This window comes from Zonotrichia albicollis, chromosome 19 (assembly GCF_047830755.1).
Source record: "Zonotrichia albicollis isolate bZonAlb1 chromosome 19, bZonAlb1.hap1, whole genome shotgun sequence".
Lineage (NCBI taxonomy): Eukaryota > Metazoa > Chordata > Aves > Passeriformes > Passerellidae > Zonotrichia > Zonotrichia albicollis.
In genome coordinates, this window is record NC_133837.1 from 12,543,865 (window position 1) to 12,556,024 (window position 12,160).

Sequence of the window (12,160 nt, forward strand, 5' to 3'; positions counted from 1 at the left end):
GACCAATCACAGATGCACCTGTTGCATTCCACAGCAGCAGATAATCAATGTTTGCATTTTGTTCCTGAGGCCTCCCAGCTTCTCAGGAGGAAAAATCCTAAGGAAAGGATTTTTCATAAAATATGTCTGCGACACGGGGGTGTGACAAATGTCACTGTGCCCATCCCGGGGGTGTGACAATGTCACTGTGCCCACCCAGGGCTTTGGGGGTGCTGGGGGTGCCTGGCTGTCGGTGCTGGCCGGGCACTGGCGGTGCTGGTGTCACTGCCCCCAGCCCAGCACACGTGGCACTGTCGCTGTCCCCGCTCCCTCCCTGCTGTCCCCGTGTCCCGGCCGTGCTCACGCTCTGCAGCCCCGCTCGCACTTTCTGCCCCATCACCTCGCGGCACCGCGGCGCTGCCGAGCCCCAGCCCGGAGCCGACAGGCGTCACGAAGATCAGGGCGGCCGAGTGACAGTGACAGTGACAGGCGGCCCGTGAAGTGTCACCGCAGGGCTGCTCCCTGCCCCACAGCCCCGGGGAGCACAGCCCAGCCCAGGGACCGAACCGCGCTGCTTTGTGCCACGGCATCCCTAAGGGACAAGAGGAGTGACCCCCAGGTGACAGTGACCAGGGGCAGGGGATGGGACAGGGGACACTGGCACAGTGACCAGGGGCAGGGGATGGGACAGGGGACACTGGCACAGTGAGCAAGGGGCATTGGCTCAGGGGATGGGACAGAGGACACTGGCACAGTGACCAGGGGCAGGGGATGGGACAGGGGACACTGGCACAGTGAGCAAGGGGCATTGGCTCAGGGGATGGGACAGGGGATACTGGCACAGTGACCAGGGGCAGGGGATGGGACATGGGACTCTGGCACAGTGACCAGGGGGCAGGGGATGGGACAGGGGACACTGGCACAGTGACTAGGGGCAGGGGATGGCACAGGGGACACTGGCACAGTGAGCAAGGGGCATTGGCTCAGGGGATGGGACATGGGACCCTGGCACAGTGAGCAGGGGCAGGGGATGGCACAGGGGACACTGGCACAGTGAGCAAGGGGCATTGGCTCAGGGGATGGGACATGGGACACTGGCACAGTGAGCAGGGCAGAGCAGCCTGCTGAGCTCAGAGCCTCCAGCTGCAGCTGCTGTTGTTCTCCCTGTCCCGGACAATGGCCCAATGTCCCCTGGCCGGGGTGACAGGACAGGACCCCATTGTGTCCCCACAGCGTTTGCTCGCTCCCCTGGCTGCCCCAGGGAGATCCATTTGGGTGGGCAGGGGCATCCAGCCCCTCCCAAAGCTGTTCGGGGGATAAATCATTCCCTCTCTGCAGCGAGGAGGATGGTGCTCAGGGAAAGGCTGTGGGGCCATTCCTGGCACTCTGCCCCTCTCAGCCCAGCTCCATCCAAGGGGTGGAATGGAGAATCACTCCCAGCACTGGCAGAGCCCCATTTCCCCAGTGGGAAGCTGGCTGTGGGATCACAGTGACTCCTGCTCGCTCTGCCGGGATCATCCAGGGCCAGGGCAGCCCCAGGAGGGACCCCCTGGCCCCCAGCCCGTGGGAGCAGGGACAGCCAGTGCAGTGCTGCCCCCTCCTCCCCGGCCGCAGGGAGCAGGGCTGGGGAGGACAGGGCAGCGCTGGCAGAGCCAGCCCTTGGCAGGAGCTGCCTGGCCCCAGGGTCCCAGCCCCGAGCCAGATCCGGCCAGCGGGGGCTCTGCTGCTTCCTCAGGACACGGCAGAGAGAGCTCTGCCCAGCAGGTGCCCACACTGCGGCCAGGGATGGGCAGGGATGGGGCAGCACGGGGACACTGGAACTGCTCGGGCAGCAGGCTCCCCCTCAGTGTCACCCCTGAGGAACTCAGGCCACCGCGGTCACTACCATTTCCTTTTATTCCTTGCATTTGTACATACACGGTATAAAAGCTCCTGTTCCAGCCGCCTGCTCCCGCCACTGCCCGGCCCCATCGGGATCCCGGTGCCTTCCAGGAGCTGCTCCCACAGGGCACAGACCCACACTTCCATCAGCGGCCCTGGAGCTGGCTGGGAGCACCCCTGTGACCCCTGGAGAGTCAAACATCTGGGATGGAACCATCCATCCATCCATCCGTCCATCCGAGGGATGGGGAGCGAGCACCTGCCACGGCACTGGGAGGCTCCTGGTCTGCAGAAAAAAGCTTTTCTGTCCCCAAAAATCCCAGGAAGCTGGAGCTGCGCATAGTCCCAGGCCACCTCCTTGCTCCAGAGCCAAGTTCTTCCTCATGGGAAAATCTTCCCTCAGTTAAAACCAAAAGAGAGTAGAGAAAGGTAAGTACAAATCAGAAAACAGTAAAAACTGTACGGTGGAAAATATATATATATTACTAAAAGGGCTAAAACTCCAAAGGCTCGTCTTGTTGGATCCTAAATCGCTTTACACGGGCAGGGGGGCAGGAGAAAGGAGCTAATATCCAAAGTCCAACAGAAAGAACCGAAATCGAGTCTGCTTCCCCTCCCAGGAGTGCTGGAGCCGCCTGGGGCTGTCAGGAACGCCCTGGCCCTGGGAGCAGAGCTCTGTCCTGCTGCAACACACGGAGGGAACCGGGCAGGAGCCGAGTCCTCCCCGGTGCCACCTCTTGGCGTGTCCAGCCCTGTGTCCAAGCAAGCTCAGTGAGAACCAGACCCTGGGCTCGGCCCTCCTCTCTCTATACCCGGATCTCATCGTCATCCTCGTCGGCGAACGAGAACTCCTTGTCGGGGCGTTTCGGGGTCGCTCCCCGCTGGCTCGGCGGCCTGGGCACAGGGCTGCGCTCCGAGGGGCAGCTGGACACCGGGCTGCTGTCCCTGGGGCTGCGGCCACCGGCGCCACGGGCCGGGCTCTGGCTCGGCGGGGCCGCCAGCGGGGAGCCAGGCGGGGCAGCCTCGCCTTCCTCCTCCTCCTCCTCCTCTTCCGCCTCGGCGTCTTCGTCCTGCTCCCACTGATCCTTATCCATGATGCTCAGCACGTCGCCGAGCATGGAGGGCCCCAGGTCGATGTGGAAGGACATGATGGACTCGGCGTGCTTCAAGCCCGCGCCGCCCTTGGCCAGGCCCACGGGCAGGTCCGTGATGTCCCCGAAGTCGCGCTCGTCCAGGCCAGGGCTCCGCGGCCCCGCGGCCGCTCCGTTGGGGCGCTGCTGCTCCTCGGGGCTCCCCTCCTCGGGCAGCTTCTTCACGGGGCTGGACGAGAGGCTCTTGGGCAGCTGCCCCGCGCTCCTGTCCACGTCCTTCTCGTTGAGCTGCGGCAGGGACACGGCGTTCTTGACGAAGAGCGCCGAGTCGCGCAGCGAGCCCAGCATGTCCCGCCGGTCGCCGCGCGTCACCGACTGCGAGCGCTTGCTGCTGCGGAAGCGCCGCGACAGCAGGCCCGGCTTGGAGGCTCCGGGCTCCTCTCCCGCCTCCGGCACCGGCTCCCCGGCCTTGCTGGTGAGGAAGGAGGTGTCCCCGAAGGCGTCCCCGGCGCGCCCCACGTGCATGGTGTGGCGGAAATCGCCCAGGGGAGCGCTGATCATCTCGGCCGTCAGGTCGGCGCGCGAGCGGCGCTTGGAGTGCGCCGAGTTGGACACGAGCTGCTTGAGGATGGGCATGGTGGCGCCCAGGGGAGGCTGTGCCACGCTGGGTCCCGCGTACGGTGCTCACAGATGGGGCTGCGCAGCTGGGATGTCACCGGTGTCACCGATGGGTCACTGCTAGGGGAGAGGAGGGAGGGACATGGTCAGGCTTTGATGATCCCACCAAGCTGCCAAATGTGACCCTGTGCTCGCCAGCTGCTTGGTTCTCCCGGGAATTGGCTCCATGCAGGGCATCATTCCACACTGGACACATCCCCACACCCCCAGACCCACCCTGGAGCACAGAGACCCTCAGGAGATCCCCCCAAGCTGCCAAATGGGATCCTGTGCCCACTAGCTTGGCTTTCCCGGGAATTGGCTCCATGCAGGGCATCATTCCACATCCCCAGACCCCTCTGAGCTCCCCACACCCCCAGACCCAGCCTGGAGCAGAGAGACCTTCAGGAGAGCCCACCAAGCTACAAAATATGATCCTGTGCCCACCAGCTGCTTGGTTCTCCTGAGAACTGGCTCCATGCAGGGCATCATTCCACATTGGACACATCCCCACACCCCCAGACCCACCCTGGAGCGCAGAGACCCTCAGGAGATCCCCCCAAGCTGCCAAATGGGATCCTGTGCCCACTAGCTTGGCTTTCCCAGGAATTGGCTCCATGCAGGGCCAGCCACATCATTCCACATGAGACACATCCCCACACCCCCAGACCCATCCCTGGAGCAGAGAGACCTTCAGGAGAAACACCTGGGCACAGAAATCCCTCAGGATGATCCCTAACCCTGTGCCCCCCATGAATGGGCACCACGGGCACCCTCTGCCCCTGCCCATGCAGCCCCAGCCCCCTCAAGCAGGGCACAGCAGCTCCAGGCTCTGCGAGCAGCACGCTGAGAAGATGCCTGGGATTTTTTTTCTTTTTTTTTCCTAATTGGAAGAAAGCGGGGAGGAGCAGACGCCAGGAGGAATTGGAAACAGACGGCAGGAAGTGTGTGAGGAGGGCGTAGAGCCCCCGGGAGGCACCGCCAGCCGAGCAGGGGGACGGGGGGACCACGATGGGGACCCCTCCATGCTCTGCAGCACGGGGACATGGGGACACCGCTTTATGGCACCCTGGAGCCCCCCAAAACCCTCGGAGTGTGACCATCCCCACCCTCCCCGGCGGTCTCGTGGTCACCGCTGTGACTCAGAGGTGACAGAAATGACGAGGGCTCTGCTCGACCACAACGGCAACGGGCACAAGCGGACACGTTCCTCCTTCCCTTGCCCGCCTCGGTGCCACCAACCCAGGCAGGCAATGAGGGGACAAGGACAGCGAGCGTGTGGCCGCATCCCGCGGCGCCAGGCGGCCCCAGGTGGTCCGGGAGAGGCAGCCGGGGAGGAAGGGCCCGTGGCCGCCCTCTTCCTCCCTGCGGGCACCGCCGGCGACACCGCGCCCCGTGACACGCACGGGAAGGGACACGGACGTGTGGCTTCGGAAGGAACCGTGTGACGGGGCCACGTCCCCGGGGCACAGCTGGCATCGATGGTCCCAGCACAGCCCGGTCCTGGACACCGCCATCAGCACCCACCCCAGGGGCGCCAGCAGGGCCAGGGGACACCTCCACCCCCTCCTGTCCCCAGAGGCAGGCTGTGACACCCTGCTGTCCCCCAGAGGAGCAGCAGGAGCACAGGCAGGGCAGGATGGACTCTGGCCCCACGCTGGGGCAAAGTCCTCTGCCCAACCCTCCCGTGCCTGGCTCCCGGATGGGCCTGGCCAGGCCAGGAGTGCCCCGTGGCATGGCACTGGTGGCACATGGCCACACTGCACAGCCTGAGCCCCACAGGGGATGATGGCACATGGGGGACCAGCTGGGGAGCCCCAAATTCACCCCCAGCAGCAGGAGAAGCCACCCAGCAGCCACATCTCCTTCCCTGCACCATCCCAGGGAGGCACAGCCTGAGGCAGAGAGGGGGGAAGGCACAGCCTGAGCCCCCATGGGGATGATGGCACATAGGGAGCCCCAAATTCACCCCCAGCAGCAGGAGAAGCCACCCAGCAGCCACACCTCCTTCCCTGCACCCCAAACCAGGAGCCAGAGGAATTCCTTCCCCCCCAGCCCATCCCAGCAGAGAGGAGCAGCTCTCTGGGATCTCCCTCACGCGTGTGCATGGCACGAACGCTTTCCCCTTCCAAGGTCTCCTTCCAGGCCAGCATTCCTGCAGCCTCTGCTTTCCCATAAAACAAACACTCCCGGCGAGCTCCCCAGCTGGGCCAGGCAACCGTGCTGCTGATTTAGGCCATCTGGGGACTGTCCCTCCCTTGTATTTAGATTTCAGGGCCAAGTTCAGCATTTGTGAGATACTTTGCAAAGGGGCCACCGGGAGGTTGGAGCGGTCCCAGCTGGGCCAGCAGCGCTCCATCACCCTCACAGCCTGCACAGGGACAGCGTGGCCCCCTCCCCTAAACTCTGCAGCCTTCACAGCAGCCAAAATCTGCCCCCATCCCTCGATGCCTCGCTCCCAGCTCGCCCCGAGAGGCGGTGGCAGCACAGATGGACAGTGCTGCCCACACTGGGGAGCTGGACACAGAGCCCTTTTCTCCTCCTGTCGCTCGGGGAGAGCAGATCCTGTGACATTCCCGCTGCTGCTGGTGCCTTCACAAAGGAAACCAGGCCAGGGAGGCATCGCTGCCGTTCCAGCCACCTACCAGGGGAAGCTGCTGGTAACCCGAGAGACTTCACAGGCACCTGGCAGTGCTGCCCAGAGCAGAGCCAAGCCCCAGCAGGGCTTTGGGGCAAGGGGAGGGGACAGGACCTGCACACAGGGCTCGAGGACAAGAGGGATAACTGGTACTGACAGCCCTGTGCTGCCTCCCACCTGCCCTGGGAGCCCTGTGGCTCTGGGGACTGAGAACCTGAGGCGCCCAGGGACACAATTGTCCCTGTAAATGACTGTCTGCTTGTAGGACAGCGCAGAACTGGGACAGCCCTGGCCAGGCCCACGTGCCCTGATGGTGCAGGCTTCCCACGAGACCCCCCCTCTATCCTCTCCATCTCATCCTGCCCTGCATCAGTCACCCGTGGGGACCAGAGTGAAAGTGGCTCAGAGAAGGAGGCCAGTGAGTGAGAGCACACAGGAGAAACGCCAAGTCCAGCCACATTCCCGAGCATCCTGCCCCCAGCTCTTCCCGTTCACAGCCTGGGAAAGCCGAGCTGGGAGAGCCAAGCTGGAAAAGCCAAGCTGGAAAAGCCTCCTGGCCGGCCCAGCCGGCTCCAAACGAGCTCCCCAGCTTCCCCAAGCAGAGCCCCCCGGGCAGCACCCCGAGATCAGAGCGTGCTCTCCCCGCCCTGCCAGCAATGGGGCAGGGGCTGTGCCGGACCGGTCGGGTCCCCCACAGTGCCCAGGGCCAGGGAGAACCCACACACGGGACAGGGCGGCCACCCCGCCCGCTCAGCCCCGCTCTGGGGTGCGCTGCCCCTCGGGGATCCTTTGATCCTTTGATGTTGGAGCCGGGCAGGCGGCAGCCGGAGACAGGGCACGGCTCACAGCCCGCCACCGCCGGCCCAGGAGGGGACACAGCGCTGTCACACCCTCGCTTCGGCTCCGCAGCGACTCTTCCCAGGGCCCGGGGGCAGGCGGTGCTGGCGGTGACAGGTCTGGTCCTGTCCCTGGCACCGGGACGCCGCTGCTGCAGCAACCCCGGGATGCTCCGAGCGGCCTCTGGAAGTGGAAAATGCCCTGGCAGCGAGCTCCAGGGCCGGGGATGGAGAGATGGCACCCGGGGAGGGAGGAGAAGCTTGGCTCCCACCGGCACACGGATCAGCACCAGGCTGGGAACTCAGCGCCGGTGCCAAAAGCAGAGAAGCGCTCCCGGAGGGGACTGCCAAGAGCCGGGAGGTAGCCAGAGTTCAGCGAGGAACCGCTGGCAGGACACGCCAGAACACGCACAGGGCCATAAATCCTCCAGCTCCGGGGCCACGAACCGGCCCGCGGCTCTGCAGGGCCAGGAGGGGACTTTTCCAGGGGTAAAGGTTATCTCATCTCCTCGCTGGCCTGGCTCTGTGTCTGTGCAACAGGGTCTGCCACAGGATGCCGGGGCTGAACAGACCTCCCGACCTGCGCCGGGCTCCGGATTCCTGCGGTTTTCTGGGCTGGACGGGAAGTTCGCAGGCAGCCATCCCACGGCTCCCTACCTGCCGGGGGCCCGGAGCCGGCTCGGGGGGCCCTGCGCGGCTCTTCCTGCTCGGGACAAAACGCAGCGAACAAAGGCGGCGAGCGGCACGGTCAGCACAACGCCGGCAGCGGCGGGGCTGGAGCGGGGGCCGGGGATGGAGCCCCGCGGCCGCTCACGGAGCCGGGGATCGGGATCGGGGTTCGGGCAGGCTCGCTCTGCACCCCCAAACACGCTGAGCCTCCGGGGCTAAAGCTCAGCTGGAGTCGCTCCACGGTTTCCGTGGGAGCTGCGGCCAACACAGATTTGTTTACTGCGTGCCCGGGCTGGGAACGAGCCCTGTCCTGGCTGCAGGGATGGCACGCTGTGCCTCAGTTTCCCCTCAGAGCCCGTTAACGATCCCTTTGGAACAACTTCCCGGCTCTATAGATCCCAGCTCCCTTTGGAACAGCCTCTCTGATCCATACATTCGGCGCTTGGAAACATCCATACTCCACACTGTTGCTGCTGCTGCCAGAGCGGGGTCAAACCGGGCCGGCGTGGGACGAGTCCAGCGCCCGCCAGCGCTCGCTGCCCACGGATCCACGGTTCTGCGGGCACCGGAGCGGCTCCGGGAGCCAGCCCCGTGCCCAGCGCCGGTAGAACCGGGCACTGCCTCTCTCCGGGCACCCGCGGCAGCGGAGTGGGACCGGTGGCAGGGCGGAGGGCAGGCTGCGGCCAGCCGGGACCCCTGTCCGGGAACACCGGGGGATGAACGGGAAGGGGATTTCGGGCGGCTCTGACTCAGCACCCGCCGGCGCCCAGCCCCGAGTGCCGCTGGAGCCGCTCCAGCCGCCGAGGATCCGATTCCCGACCCGGGCCGCGGGCAGCCACCGCCCCGGTCCCACCGCCGCCACCCCCGCGCGGGGCTCGGCGGAGCGAACGGGCGCCCATGGCCGGTGGGGCGGGGTGCGCTGAGCCGGGCCGGTGCCCCGCGCTGGGCAAACAGCGCTCCGCATCCTGTTAACCCCTTCACCCACCCGCGCCGCGCTCCGGCCCCACGGCGCGGCGGGGAATGAGGCGGGGGGTCCCGGCCGCCCCTCCGCCCGGTACCGGAGCGCGGCAGCGCCGGGGACCCCGCCCGCCCGCCGGACAATAGCCGAGCTGAGCGCGCTGGGAGCCCGCCACGCCGGGACGAGCCGGGCCGGGCCGGACCTGGCCAAGCGGGGCCGAGTCTCGCCGGGCCGCCGCGACCCGCGGAGCCCCCGGTGTGTCCCCGTCCCTCCCTCCCGTACCTGCTCGCCCGGGCCCCGCCGCCGCCGCCGGTCCATGGCCGCGCCGCGCCGGAACGGAGCGCCCCCCCCACCCCGGCGATGACATCATCGCCCCGCCCGGACCAATGGCACAGCGCCACGTCACGGGGCGGTCCCACGCTCCCCATTCAAACACGAGTGGGGCGGGGGGGGGCGGAACCCTGGGCCCCGCCCGGGGCGTCCCGGGGTGGGGGGACCGGACCGGGACAGGACAGGAGTGGGGTCAGGGGTGGGGGCTCGGCCCCGCCGGGGGATGGAGGGACCGGCGGGGCCGGGGGCTCACCGGTTGCTTCCCACCGGGAGTCACGAGTGGGATCCCCATGGGCAGAGCTCAGAGCTGGCCGCACCCCTGGCAGAGCGGCGGGGCTGAGGTGCTGCTGGGTGACCGACTCTAATTAATTACGGGGAATTAAGAACCGCGCTGAGGTGCCAGGAGGAGGCGGCTACAGCCGCAGGGCAGAGCGATGTCCCCGTTCCACTCGTGACCGTGACACCCACGAGGCTGCACCCACATCCCTGCACTGCCCCAGCCAGTCCCACTGCTCGATCCATTTGGGGGGGCTGGGGTCCCTCCAGGCCGTGGGTGGGTGGGACACGATGGCAGGGGGTCCGTGGTCACCCCAGGAGCCCAGCGTGGGTGCTGATGCGGGGCTCCACATCCCCCGAGACTGGTTCCACATCCCCCGAGACTGGTTCCACATCCCCCGGGACGGGCTCCACATCCCCCGAGACTGGCTCCACATCCCCGGGATGGATTCTGCATCCCTCAGGATGGATTCCACGGCCACCGCGGCCCCCCCGGCACCGGCGGTGAATCCCGAGCTGATCCCAGCCCCACTGCCAGGGAGAGCGCTGCGCTCACAGCCGCTGCTCGCTCGCTCGCTGGAGGGGATTAAGAGCAGACCTTTGCGGGAGAAAAGGGGCGGGAGAGCCCAGATTATCCCGAACCTGCCTAATGCAGCGTTTCTTGGCTATTCCGGAGGCGTCTCCGCGGAGGGAGGGAGGGGGTGGCGAGTGGGTGCTGGGATGCTCTGGCCGCGCCACTCGTGGGGTCTCGGGCGCTGCGGGGTCCGGAGGTTTCTCGTGTCACCGGTGCCGTTGTGACAGCGCCGGGTGGGCAGCGCCGGGCACTGGGATGGCTCGGGTGGGGCTGACACTTCCCTAAATTGGAAGGAAGCGGTGTCACCATGGAGCTGTGCAGCGAGGCGCTGCGAGATGCTGGGATTGGCACAGCTCTGTCCCCAGCCCGGCTGTCCAGCTCACATCTGTGTCTCCATCCTGGGCTGTGCTGCTTCCTCCAGTGCCGTTTTCATGGCCCGTTTTATCGGCAAATTTTATTTTCCTTTCTCCCGAACAGAGAAGCAAAGGAGGCAGTTGAGGAGGGGGCCGCCTCCGCATGCAGCAGCGAGGTTTTGGCAGGCGAGGAAGAGGAGGATGGTTTTCCCCAGCCCCCAGGGCATCCCGACCCTCTCCCGTGAGACAACGCGGGTCCTGGCGTGGAGCTGGGAGCCCGTGCAGCGCTGCTCGCCTCACCTGCCGTGTCACGGGAGCGTGGAGATGGCTGAGACAGCGCAGTCGGCGGGGATTAGCATCACCCGGCTGGTGGGAGCCGCCGGGAGGGCTCCCGCGGGCTGCCCTGGGAAGAGCAGGCACTCACTCGACTTGAAAAACTGCCTGGGACACACAGACACACAGACAGACAGACCCCCTCCGCTGGGGTGCCGGCCCCGGGGATCGCTCCCGCCCTTCCTCAGCCACCGCCGGCTCCTTTTGCTGCCTCTCAGCAGCTTTTGAAAGCAGAGAATAAAAAAGAAAAGGCTTGAAAAAGCACTTTGGAAAGCAGGGCAGGGAGAAGAGCCCGGGCAGCCCCATCCCCTCCTCCTGCTGCCAGCTCCTGCCAGCTTTGTGTGCCGGCGCTGCCGAGCCAGCGGGGAGCTCCCCCCGAGCTGGGGATCACTGTCCGGACACCCCGGGCTGCCAGGACAAAGCACTGTCCCCACAGCCCCCCTAAATCCCTCCAGCCCCGGGCTGCTGCCAGAAACCCCCCCAGTAACCCCACTGACACCCAACCAATAACCCCACAGACACCCCAAAAACACCCACAGTAACCCCAAAAACATCCTCCAGTAATCCTACAAACACCCTCAGTAACCCCACAGAAACCACCTCAGTAACCCCACAGCCACCCCCAGTAACCCCACAGTCAACCCCAGTAACCCCAAAAACACCCCCAGTAACCCCACAGAAACCCCCCCAGTAACCCCACAGACACCTCACAAACACCCACAGTAACCCCAAAAACATCCCCCAGTAACCCCAAAAACATCCCCCAGTAATCCTACAAACATCCCCCACTAACCCCACAGAAACCACCCCAGTAACCCCACAGTCAACCCCAGTAACCCCACAGACACCCTCCCAGTAACCCCACAGACACCCCACAAACACCCCCAGAAACCCCAAAAACATCCCGCAGTAACCCCACAGACACCCCCAGAGCCAGGGGGTTCAGCCCCTTCCCCACAGTTCATCCAGGGCAGAGCAGGTACCCAGAGGGCCCTGGCAGGATGCTCTGCCCCTCCCTGCTGGCACCTGGGCCAGGTGGGCACCGTGGGCAGCAGTCCTCGGTGCAGCCTCTCCCCGGTCCCAGCTGGAGCCCTCTCCTGGCTGGCAGTGCCAGGGAATGAGGATGGGTTTCTCGCCCAGGAATCCATCCCCTGGCTGGGTGCAGCTGCTTTTCCAGCCTGGAACTCGATGGAATTTCCAGCCCCTTCCAACCCAAACCTTTCCACCATGGTCCCACCTGGAGTGTGGCTCCTGCAGCGCCCATGGAAAGCCCTGCCCTGGCACAGGGACCCCTCCAGGGGGGTGCCCCGGGCACAGGACAGGGCAGGGGGCACAGACCTGGCTCCGTGTCTGCTCTGCTCTCCTCTGCTGCCAGCCTGGCACGGAGCAGTGCCCAGGGCACCGGTGTGGCAGGAGGGGCTGTCCCGGTCCCCAAGGCAAGGGAAAGGTGGGGACGTGACACACTTGGCTCTGTCCCAGGAGCCGGCAGGGAACCGGAGATATCAGGGAGCACAGGGAGAGCCCGGGCTGCAGGGCTGCTTTTAAAATAAATAAATTAATACAAATCTCAGATTTCAGCCCGGCT

The 12,160-nt window shown here is 65.8% G+C and overlaps 1 protein-coding gene across 2 annotated transcripts; it reads right to left on the reverse strand.

Moving 5' to 3' along the window:
* Positions 1 to 1,856: 1,856 nt before the first annotated feature.
* On the reverse strand, positions 1,857 to 10,692 carry CDC42EP4 (CDC42 effector protein 4). Of its 2 annotated transcripts, none has more exons than XM_074555335.1 (2): positions 10,543 to 10,692; positions 1,857 to 3,689 (listed from the first exon to the last, which is right to left on the reverse strand). In XM_074555335.1, exon 2 carries the CDS (start codon positions 3,585 to 3,587, stop codon positions 2,667 to 2,669), a length of 921 nt encoding a protein of 306 aa, XP_074411436.1. In that variant the 5' UTR covers positions 3,588 to 3,689; positions 10,543 to 10,692; the 3' UTR covers positions 1,857 to 2,666. The 2 variants fall into 2 exon arrangements, with proteins under 2 accessions (XP_074411436.1, XP_074411435.1); XM_074555334.1 differs by lacking the exon at positions 10,543 to 10,692 and adding an exon at positions 8,992 to 9,145.
* Positions 10,693 to 12,160: the final 1,468 nt, after the last annotated feature.